The 12,101-nt window shown below is 41.8% G+C and overlaps 1 protein-coding gene across 1 annotated transcript; it reads right to left on the minus strand.

The window, feature by feature from the left end:
* Positions 1–639: 639 nt before the first annotated feature.
* On the minus strand, positions 640–11,590 carry zc3h14 (zinc finger CCCH-type containing 14). Its single transcript, XM_080526819.1, has 17 exons — positions 11,433–11,590; positions 11,057–11,099; positions 10,844–10,958; positions 10,700–10,740; positions 10,355–10,532; positions 9,398–9,737; positions 8,902–9,080; positions 8,520–8,620; positions 5,947–6,102; positions 5,249–5,326; positions 3,601–3,760; positions 3,080–3,264; positions 2,157–2,292; positions 1,782–1,921; positions 1,402–1,481; positions 978–1,084; positions 640–819 (listed from the first exon to the last, which is right to left on the minus strand). Exons 1-17 carry the CDS (start codon positions 11,466–11,468, stop codon positions 816–818), a joined length of 2,079 nt encoding a protein of 692 aa, XP_080382945.1. The 5' UTR covers positions 11,469–11,590; the 3' UTR covers positions 640–815.
* Between the last annotated feature and the right edge of the window lie 511 nt (positions 11,591–12,101).

Below are 12,101 nucleotides of genomic sequence, written 5' to 3' on the forward strand. Positions count from 1 at the left end.
AATTGGTAGGTTGAAACATTGCAAAACTTTTTTGCAGCCTTCTCCTTGATGGTGGAAGTGAACTACTACTAAGATAGACTCAATTCAAGTTATTGACTGTCAAACAGTTCTCTTGTTATCAATTATTTTGGGAATAATAGTGTAGATCAATGGAAAAAATCCTAATGTAATGCATTTGATTCTAGGCTATGGGGCAACAAACTGGGAAACTGGGAAAAGGGGTGTAGATTTTCTATAGGCACTGTATATGAACATTGACATCCTGGCATATCTATGGTAGTGCACCCAAGCTCCTGTGATGGCAGTAGTAGTTCTCAATACAGATTCATGGTAGCCTAGAGCTGAACCTGCCACAGGTAAACCTCTCCATTAATGTGTTTGGTTTAGGAAGGTTAGATAAATCATAAATACATGCGTCACCTCCGGACAATAGCACATCAATAAAGTAGTCAAAGCCTGGTTGCTTTCTGAGGAATTTGACTTTGTTTTCAAATAAAGTATTCTTACTCTTCCATGGAGCAGCACTCTTCCAATCAGAGATGAAGCGAAATCTCATCCCAGTGTCATGAAACAACATACAACAGTAATTTGACATGTGGAGTATTTTAATACACTCACAGCATTATCAAAAATGTACAGTAACAACTTACAAAACCCAAGTTCTGTCTTTAAAAAGTCAGTTCACAAACAAATGAAATAAAATCTAATTAAGGATTAACCAGCCCATTGATAAACCATAGACAATAAAACATAACCGAACATAATATCTTCCATAGTTTCATATCATCTTGATGAGCTCAGTCAGTGTCGTAGTCTTAGCTAGAAAAAAAAACAAAAAACAACATCAATAGGTGTTTCTTTGAAGAAGAAAATAATTGCACACAACCAGAGTTTATGTAATCAACGTCATTAACATGTAGTCATTTCTAATATGCTCCACGTGGGAATATAAAATGTATACCTCAGTAAAAGATTACCTGCTCTGAGTTTTTGTCCACTTGAGAGCGTGTCTGGGAGGCACAGACACGGCAGGGTGGTAGAAGGAGCACCCGGCACGTTTACACTGGCCAGCAAACCTGCAAGGCTGCAGAGACAGGACCAACACCACTGTTACTACAAATTTAACATTCACAATTACAACAAGATCAGCATTTTAAATAAATTAAAATTGTGACCAAAGACACATTTCATAATAAACATTTGGGAAAAGTCTGGTTGGGAATACCTGTAGTCTGACTACAGGTATTTAAAAACCAGTCATTCTTTAAGGTCCCCCACTATCCTTAGAAGGTACAGAATTGTAAGATTTTGTCAATGATCAAATCGGTAGTAGGAAAAGAACAGCAATTCTGAGAGGAATGCTCCTTATGGAATGCTAATCCTAGTTAAAAAGTGTCTCACTTTGGGATGGTTAAACGGGCAGTCCATCTTCTTACAGTTTGGGAAGAAGCGACAGACACTCCCGGGTTGTGGTGATGGTACTGTGGAAAAGACAAAAATAAACATAACTTAAGTGGACTGGTTTTAGAAACAGATGATGTAATAAGCCACATCCAACTTTGGCACAGATTAGTAATACCATCCTTGCTCCCTCCCCACTTCCAAACTTCCCGTAGGTGTATCTGTCTGGCAGAACTGTTGGTCACATGCTACAGTACCCCTCCTGCCATTTAGATAAATCGAATGGATGTTTAAGGGTAAGAAAAACATTATTGTAAAAGAAGGAAACTGGGCAGTGATTGTAAAACGAGTGGGGGTGGTAAAAAGTGGCATGGTTGTACCTGCTCTAGGCGGGGGTGCAGCAGGACCTCTCCTGCTGACGTGAGTGAAAGGGCAGTCTGGTTTGGTGCACCTGCCGTCGTATTTACAGTTGGGATGGATGAAATGGCATTTATCCCCAAACTTGCAGTTGGGGAAGGTCCTACCAGCAGATAAGGAGAAAGTCATAATAAATCTGTAATTCACGATTGCAAAACATATTTGTTTCTCCTTTCCCTAATTTCTGCTAGTATATAAAATCAAATAAAACTAAGTTGGATAGATTTTGAGGCACAAAACATATTTGACTACAACAAAAATCATTTGGGTTTCCAATCCAATTTCTTAGAACAAGATAGTGCATGACGCTTTAATCTTGCTGTCAAAGGATTACGTACTTGCACTGTATGGCGGGGTGCTGGTACGCACACTCGTCTCCACTCTTACAGATGGGCCAGAACTTGCAGCGTTCCTGAACCTTCTGTCGCTTCACAGGGATGGCCTCTTCCTCGGTTTCGATCTCCATCCATTCATCTGGTATAAAGAGATGAGATGAAGAACAGAGGGAGGGTGAGGGTGGAAAAAGGGAGGGTGTTGAACGTGAATGAGGGTGGGAGGGTGTTGAACGTGAATGTACTGGGTTGTGTTAAATATACTAAGTAAGTAAAGCTTTATTTATATAGCACCTTTCTTACAAGAAAGCTCAAAGTACTTTACAACAGGGATAAAAACATAAAGTGAATACATATAGAAGCATAAAATGAATATAAAAGCAAGGGAAGTAGATAAAACAGTAAAAAGAAGGTAAAGATAGAATACAATAAAAGAAAAGAAACAAATGTAAGAAATAAATAGATAAAACATTTAATAACACTGTATTAATCCCCCCACACAAGTGAGGTTCTATCCACTAAACCGAAATGTAGGTTCCACTGCCTTAATAAAATGCTTAAGGACTTTGTACCACTGAGTCCCTTGCTGTGACAATATTTAAGACTTCTTGAGCCGGTTTCACAGACAAGGCTTAAGCCTAATCCTAGACTAAAAAACATCTTCAATGGAGATTTTACATTGAAAGTGTGATTTAGTCCAGGACTAGGCTTAAGCCTTGTCTCTGAAACCGGCCCCTTGTCTTGAAAATATTTAAGACTTGACTTTTCTTGAATATAGAACAGAGGGAGAGCATTAAACCTTTGAAGCAAGGATCCATCAACAACATATCCTGCCTAAATTTCCTCCACACCACCATACATCCCAAACACACATTGCATTGTATGCATTGTCACACACTACATTCCTTTTGGGTTGAAAGTGCCCTTACCGTCAGAGAAGAGGTGCCTGCCACGCATTATCTGTTGGATGGCAAGAGTGGCGGTATTGACTGGTTTAAGACTGTCTTCTGTCTCCATGTCACAGTCCCCAAGGTTGCCCAGAGGACTTGGTACCCCATCCAATGTCACAGTGAATTTAGGGCTGGCAGGACCCACTGTGTCCACCCTCTCCTTACTAAGGAGAGACAATTTGAGATGAAGTGTGCTGGCCGGAGTACTGCCCCACCAATATAATGTTAGGGTTAACACTGGCCTATACAACCTGACTGCTATCCTGAGGAAGACAAATTACAAATGAAACTCCTCGATTCAGCCAACAACTGCAGCAGAAACCAAAAAGGCAAGTGCTAGTAAGCAAACAATAACAACAAAAGAAATCAATGACTTTCATTTCATTTCCAATGACTTTACATTGCTTCTTATAGTTGAGTAATTGCTTATCTAGGTTTCAGGAAATCTTCGACTGCAGAACAATGTTGTTGAAATGAAGCATTGTTTGGTGAGTGTGTACCTGGGCTGGACCATGCGGGGTGCAGGCTGGACCTCCTCGTGGACCTCCTTGACCAGACCCCCCAATCGGCTCCTGACAGGCTCCCCTAACGTGGGTCTGCTCATGATGAAGGAGCGCGTGTCGAAGGGCTTCAGACCGCTCCCCTCAGGCACTTCAAGAGCTGGGGGTGATGACACAATGTTGTCTGAGTCACACAATTCCATACTAACCTTACACACGGTCACTGAGGTCATCCGACCTGGAGCTAGAGGTACCCAGGACTAGACTTAAAACCAAAGGGGACAGGAACTCTGGAACGCCCTCCCCCCTGACCTGAGAGCCGCTCCTTCAGAACTAATTTTTAAGCGGCAATTAAAGACACATTTGTTTAGGCAGGCCGGTAGTCAACTTTAGCCTTCTTATTGGTCCTGTTTATTGTTGTCCCCTTTTTAGTTTTTAATCATTGATGTTTTGATTGCACTTTTCCTTTTTTTTATGTAAAGCCAGGGCTCGACAGTGCGACTGTTTTGGTCGCATTTGCGAGTGAATATATTTCTGTGCGACTTGGAAATACATTCAATCGCACCAGTGCGACTAAATGACTGCTGAACTACTGTCATGCGCAGTCTAACTTATGTGTATAAGCGATGAGGGAATGAAAACAGTGAACAGAAACGCGTGTCGCAGAAATGCTTCACGCGAGTCCTATATGCGCTTAAAATGCGCATAATGGGTATATGGGATACAGCTCTCATAGTTTGTAGCGCTGTGTTTTGTTAGCCGCTAGCTGCTAGCAGCGTCTGCTTCCGGTTTCATTACAAAGAGGTTAACCCTATATGTGCCTGACGTCTAACAACATTCAAATGACTCTAACATTCAAATGACTCTAATTTTCGGATTTCAATGTATGACACATCATTTGAAAGCTTATGATCCGTAGTTCCAATCCACAACACGTCACATTTGAAAGTGTTTATGTATTTTTTTTACATTTGAAAGTGTTTTGTTTATATATATTTATATTATACAATTTACCAGTCATATTCTGGAATGTGTCTAAATGTTAAAGTTCCATAAGTATAAGCAAAATAAAGTAACAGTTTGTAAATAAATAGTAGCATTTAAAAAATAAAAATAAAACACGAACCGTGAACCGTGACCCAAAAACCGTGGTTCATACCGAACCGTGGGCCAACTTCCCCTTTACATTGTGTGAGTCTCCATTTTTATTACGGCCAAGAGCCGGTTATGATCATTTTGATATGTTATGATTATGATAATTTGTTGTCGTTGTTGACGAAAATTGCGCAATTTTCATTGTGCTACTGAAATTCTTGGTGTGCTACTAAATTTTTTAACATGGTAGCACAGTGCTACCTGGGGAAAAGGTAAGCGTCAAGCGTAAAGCACCCTGTGCATTCGTGCTGTGAAGGGCGCTAATATAAATAAAGTTTTACCTACTTACTTTACACAAAACAGTTGTGAGCTAGACTAAATACATGTGAGCTAGACTACACAGTTTTATAGGATATAAAATATATATCGTTTTATAGTATAGAAATATACGCCACCAAGCGCCCCCAAACAGTCCTAACTTAGACAAATTATTGTACCAGATGTTACAAACAGTGTTAGCGGTGTGCTATGATACATGGTAAAATACACTCACCATAATTGCTATGCTGTGTTATGAGGTTCTCCTTTGGCATGTCCAACTGAAGGCGAGAAGCCAGGGACCTTGATTGAACTGGGCGATGAGAGAAGGTACATTCAGGATTGGTGAAACAACAAACCAATAACGCAACCGTAAATTCGTAAAACAAGGCTGTTAGTCATGAATATGATGCAATTCAACTGTTAAAAGAGGATGGTTACATAATGCCAATTGTTACTCAATGTTATAAATATCGTGGTCTTATCCATCAACGGATCCCATGTAGGTGTGGTCATCATTATCTAGCCAGGCATGAGTGGATGTAGCCAAACCATTAACCTGTCCTATTTAGCCATAGCTAGCAAGATGCATGACTAAATAGTCGGGGTACTGTTTTTTAAGTATTGCATGTTGGAATATCATCTTTTTGCATTTAACCTATACCTAGACACCCCCCCCCACACACGCACACACGGTTCATTGACAATGACTCTCAGTATGTATGTATGTATGTATGTATGTATGTATGTATGTATATATATATATACACACACACACATCACTATTTGCAATTCTGGTACGATGCTAAACTGCATGTCGTTGTCTGGTACTTGTACTCTGCAATGACAATCAATTTGAATCTAATCTAATCTAAACTAGCTAGCTTTAGTTTAGTTAGTTAGACTGAAAGTGGAACAGGAGGATGAGCTAACCAAGCTGCCTGGGGGGCTGGGGCTCTGAAGGGGTGTACGTCTGCATCCTGGGGACCATGCTCTGAAGGTGCTCCTGGACCAGCTGGATGGCAGCGCTCATCTCGTCGGCGGCTGAGCGAGTGCGAGGCGCCACGGGAACAGTCTTCCTCTGTGGTACTATAGGCGCCAGGCAGAGCATTGTGGTGTAAACATTCATACTGATCTACATATATTCATGAACAATACTACTTTATTTGGGTTTCGTATGAATGAAGCCTTATGTAAAAGATTTAAATGTGCATCAACTCGTAATTGAAACACAACACATCTTTTCCCAGCATAGATGTTTCAAAGTCCAGTCTGACATGGCTTTGTGACGGAACAGCAGAAGCTTATGAAAATGAAATGATGATCATCACCAAATTGTGCCACATCATTGAAATCAGATTGGATCAATAAATGGTGGAGGTGTGGTTCTCACATGGAAATCTACTCCTATACCTTGACAACAACCAATCCGTTATCTGAGGCCCTGCGACAACCAATACGCCTCCTATGAAACTGTATATAATTCTGATATATGAATGTATCAAATTGAGTTGCTTTACTGCAGAACCAACTCTGGGTTTTTATTCTGATAAATAAAAACCTGTATCCATCTGACACCCTGGTCTCCTGAGAATTAATTTGCTCCACAGCATCATGATGACGGAGCAGGAAGTGCTCAAAAGTTGTCGGTTTTACGCTCCCCCCCCGCTAATGGTGTTCAGTATGACCATTCATTCATGTTCTACCGCCTATGATAGGATGAATTCTGATATTTCAGTATAAAAGTCTGGGGGCGTAGAATAAAGTTGCTTGCTCAATAGAAAGTTGAATAAAGATAATTTATGCAGATCTTGGCCCATCACAGCTTGTAGCCTACACGTCAGTGATCAAAACATGAATGAGCAAAGGACTGAGAGAATTGTCCTCTTTATAGGAGTGAACACAGTGAAAAAGTGAAAAAACAGCTGGCACCGAGAAGTCTTAACTTAAAGAGCTTGACAACCGCTCCATAATGCTTTGTGCCATATAAGTCTAGAGTCTAGACTAGGGCTGGGCAAATGATCAAAATTTCATTTTCGATAATCACAAGAATTAACGATCAATTATCGATTAATTTACAAGCTTTTTTTTCATTAAAACAACGCCTAGGGCAGAAATAACAAGGATGTTTTCCTTGGGGAAAAAACGTTATTCTTGATTTCTATGCGCCTGGTTATGGAACGTCGCGATGGAATAGGATATGCTGGCTCGACTATTTGCATGAGCGCACGAAATCCTCTACCCTCGACAAAACTGAGCAGCAGAATATCTGTTTCGATTAATTTGCAGATGGCCATCGTTACTTTCTCTTCTCGTTGTGCATCACACCTCCCTATTAGATGAGACGTGATGGAGGGCTGAGAAGGTAGCGAAGGAGCAATCAGGGTCGGATGTACTGTTTGCAGGTGGTATTTCATCGGGGTCGTCGTCGTGTTGTATATGTCACTGCGCAGTGTTTGCAATGAGCGGTGTAACTTGTTGCATCATGCCGTACTGCGTTGCGAAATTCAATGTGAAGGCAAATGCAAAGTTCATTTCTCACACGTAACGTGGACAAACTAATTTCCACTCAATTTATTAATGATTATCGAGCAAAATATTTTGTGATCGACCAAGATCCTTATCAATCAATTATCGATCATTGATGCCCACCCCTAGTCTAGACCTATCATCATGTGCCAACTGAAGGACCCTCCTTAACGGACCACTTGGACATATGTATCAATATCACTCAGAATATATAAGCAGTTGGCTAACTGGCCAGGAAAGGTGTAACATGTCACATAGTTGCTATCTGAGCTGCTTGTTTACTTGCTGTTCAAGCACTTTTTACTGACATTGAGAAACTCTTTATGTCAGCCTATATAGCCATCTAGATGGCATAATGCCCAGTGTGCTGTTGATTGCAACGTACAGTACACTGCAAAACAGTTTGATCATTATTTATCCAAGCTGTTAGATATAGTTGTATTTAAATAAAGACCATTCATTCATTCATTTCCTGCAATATAACTTGTGTGTTAGTACAGGGTCACAATGTTCTGCTGTTGTCTGTCATGTTTAAACCATCTGGTAGACTGGCTGGTATTCTTATCTAGGAGGGCGACCTTGGGGTCGTCTTGGTGGAGCTGAGATGCTTGGCGCCTCTGGTCAGAGGGAAAATGTGTTGATAATTTACGACATAACATCTAAGGGAACAACTCCTGTGATAGGAGTATTTAACCTATCCTTGAAACTGTGTGGTTTGTCTCATGCTGATGCTAGGAGAGAGAAGACGTGCATCCATTCACTTCTCTTTAATAAACTACAACTACAGAGTTGATCTTGACGACCCGTGTTGAATCCATTCCTTGTCGCTTCGTGTTTGCTGCGCACCTAATCTACCTTGAGATGATACAACGGATTTAAGATCACGACTATCCTTTGCAGATTGATCCATTGCACCAATATTGACAAGACGATCCTTCAAAGCTGAGTGTAATGAGACAGCACAGTGTGTGACATACCTGTTGGGTAGGATGTTGTCTTGCTGATGGAGTCTTGGGCCTCGGAGATGGCCTTCAGTATCAGGTTCTTGTTGGCCTGTTTGGCTGGTGGCAGAGAGGGTCTGATACCATATGAGATATGGGTTAAGACTACTCTGGTCATCAACAGCTGAGAGTACCGTGATGATTGTTTAAAAACTGAGTGTCATTCATTGTACCCTAGTGGGGAGGGGGATTGGGGAATACTGAGAGCATCAGTATCACACACAGTATGTGTGTGTATGTGTCAGTATGTGTGTGTATGTGTTTATATGTGTGTCAATATGTATGCGTGTATATGTGTGTCAGTATGTGTGTGTGTGCGTGTGTCAGTATGTGGGGGCTGCTGAGTGCTTCCACTCACTTGCGCTCTGGTTTAGACGGCAGGGACACTCGGCTGGACAGGCTTCTGGCCCCGTAGCCTTCATCCTCCTCGTCATCATCCTCCTCCAGGTCATCGCTGTCCGGACCTTCATCTGCTGCTCTGTTCACCCGCACAATGGAGCTCGCCACTGGGGCCTTGCGCTTTCGTGATGCTTCCTCCTGGTGACCAAACAGGACCCAATGCGGTCAACAACAAAAACTAAATACATCACTGATGTGGTGCTGTAGTGGTTTCAACAATGAATGCAAATGTCTGCCCATTGTCATGTCTAGGGGATGTGCATTTCAAAGAATTTCTGAAACGTTTTCGGGAGAAGTCATTCGTTCTCATAATCATAGTCATTTTGGTCTATAAACTGGCCAGTGTGTGATGAAATGAAAAGGAGTGGGTCAATTTGTCATTTTTAACAGCAGCATTTTGAGAGCATCATAGAAGCACATTTCATTGACATGGGACAATGTTTTTTCCATTGTACCTTACTGCCCCCATCTCGGTAGCCCCTGCTGCTTCTGCTCTCGTGGGGATAGCTATGCTGCTGCCTGCTGCTGTGAGTGGACCCCTCTGAGGACCTGTAGGCGTCCATGGACCTGCCTGAGGAGGACCTGCCCTGGGGGGGCCTGTAGATCTGGGCTGCTGCCCGCCCGGAAGAGCCACGCATGCGACCCGCAGGGATGCCCACCTCCACCGAGTCTTCTGCGATGAGGTCGTCGTCCAGCTCAGGTTTGATGTCGATGACGGCCTCGGAGGAGAGGGGCTCCATGAGGGGCTTCACAGTGGACGTGAGGCGGGAGGAAGTCTTGTCTGAGGAACCTCTTCTGATACAAAACAATGTGTTAGTAGTGTGCCACGCTGTTTTTATCCTTCTAGCGTTTTGCTGTGGTGGAGATACTACACAATATCTTCAGAATGATTCTGAATGTGTTTGCAAACCATCTATTCAATCACAATCAGTATAAGGGCCACAACCCACCTACTGTAAAGATCAAGCTTCATGCCTCAATGCAAACTGAATGGGAGAGACAGGCACATCTTATTGAAGTGATGCTACATGATTTTTCAGACCTCTTGTCTTTAGGCCTGGATGGTGAATGTATAGTTTGAATATATAATCTATGACTTGGATCACTGTTTTACCCCATTCAGCCACGGAATGCCTAGTTCATCTGCGCCAAAACATTTTTTAAGCACTTCAACGGGCACTTTGGTTTTCAAGTTAGGCTCACGTGCCCGTAGTTTTGGGCTCAGTGCAATCACCATGCACACACACACCACACGGACAGACAAATGAGCTCTTAACATTTTAAACTTCGATGGTACCTATTATTCACATTCACTTGGTATTGGCATATAGCGTGATCTACATAAAAGATGGGACATTAACTCATCTTGATAAAAAATAATATCCTGTTTCAATGACAACATCAAGACACACCTGCCGTGGTGCTCATGGGCGGAGCTAGATACACGGGTCTCCATCCTATCAGAGTGTGAGCTGGACACAGCAAGGCTCTTTGACTCTTCCCCCCTCTTCTCTTCGTTCCCTGAAACTCGACTCTTCCCTGCTGAAGTGCCAGTGTCGGAGTACAGCTGTGGCCTTAAGGACGCTGGCTCTAAATGCACACACAACTTAAAAGGTTAACTACATAGATACAGAATGCACAAAGCTGAACAAACAAAAATGTATATCTGTTACCTATTAACTTGCAAAGAACAGAATACATTATATAGATACATACACAGTAGTAACACTGGAGGTTTTTTAAAGAACCACGCTTACCTACAGCCACGGATCTCAGTTTTTCCAGGACACCATGCAACCTGGAATTATAGCAAAACAGCTATTGAAATCAGTTTGACTACATCTGTCGATGGAAAGAGATAATCCTCATTCTCTTAACAAGACACCTTTAAAATAGCATACCAGACAGTGAATTTGATGGTGTTGTTGCCAAGGAAGAGGGAAAGGTCGTCACCCATCTGCTGAGAAGTCTTCTTATTTGCCACCATTACCATGATATAGTCAGGGAGTTCTTCATCTGAATAACAATCAGTAAAATCAGGATGGATTGTAAGCGAATGACAATGTGCTGATATCAACAAAAAGAGGCGGCCGCTGTTAGTATTTTATACATACCGACATATGCACCGAGTTCTTGAAGCTTTCCCTTGATAGCAGCCTGAAAAAAACCGGCAATATATGTTAGTTTCATAGCTAGTAAGTAAACACGTTTGGTTAGGCAAGACATTAGGGCTAACTAGAAGTCACGCTCAGCGTGAGTTAGCCAGTACAGTATCTCACTAACATGTCCGGCACCTAACTACCCAGTTGCAAAGACCTCCAAATACATAGGTGTCATGACACTATCTGGCGTCTACAAGCTCGTGTGTATCATCATAACACCTAAGTGTGCACAAAGCTAGGTATGTTACCTATTTAGCTCATACAGTCTGATGGCAACTCAGGCTAACTAGCTAGGCAAAACGAAGCAGGATTCTCAAAATGACCTTACCCTTATTTTCTTGCTTATTTCTGTCCCAATCTCCATGTCTGCAGTCTTCTGTAACGAATGACCTAAAACGTGATGTTAGAAAACAAATATGTAGCTATCTAATTCCCTTCGCGATTTGTTGTCTTTGAAAAACACACTGGTTTATACTAGCTAGCTACCTACCTAGCTGGGGGTTCACTAGCGACTGCTCCCGAAATGCATCTGTGTTCCGTGAATGATAATTAGTGGACATCCGCCCACTTGCCCTGGGTATGTATATGAAGATGCATTCAAAATAAAGCGCCCAAGTTAAACGTTAAACGCATTTAGAAATAGTAAACATGGATATTGTTGAAACTCACTTGGGTTAGATTTTAGGGTTTCACAGACAAGGCTTAAGGCTTTTAGTCCTGGACTATTCACACGTTCAATCTAAAATCTCCATTGAAGATGCTTTTTAGTCAAGGATTAGACTTTCTGTGAAACCGACCCTAGAAGTGTTACCGAGTATATTTGTACTCAGTTTAACCTTATGGTATATATACTATTTATGTATTGTCCATAATATGCGTCCAATGCAATCCAAATAGGGCACTTTGAAATGTTGGGCCACAGGAAAAAGCCACCATGACTTGGTTTGTAGTAGGCCTACTTGCTTTTTAATTCTTATTCTTATGTTGTCTGTATGCA

This window comes from Nansenia antarctica, assembly GCF_963989245.1.
Source record: "Nansenia antarctica genome assembly, chromosome: 3".
Classification (NCBI taxonomy): Eukaryota; Metazoa; Chordata; class Actinopteri; order Argentiniformes; family Microstomatidae; genus Nansenia; species Nansenia antarctica.

Excerpts from the sequence above, each read along its gene's own strand:
- zc3h14 (XM_080526819.1), bottom strand. The coding sequence starts at position 11,468 with ATGGAGATTGGGACAGAAATAAGCAAGAAAATAAGG. Across the intron at positions 9,738-10,354 it reads GCCCATGAGCACCACGGCAG|AAGAGGTTCCTCAGACAAGA; the intron begins GTGTGTCTTGAT and ends GTTTTGTATCAG. Across the intron at positions 8,621-8,901 it reads CCGTCTAAACCAGAGCGCAA|ACCCTCTCTGCCACCAGCCA; the intron begins GTGAGTGGAAGC and ends ATATGGTATCAG.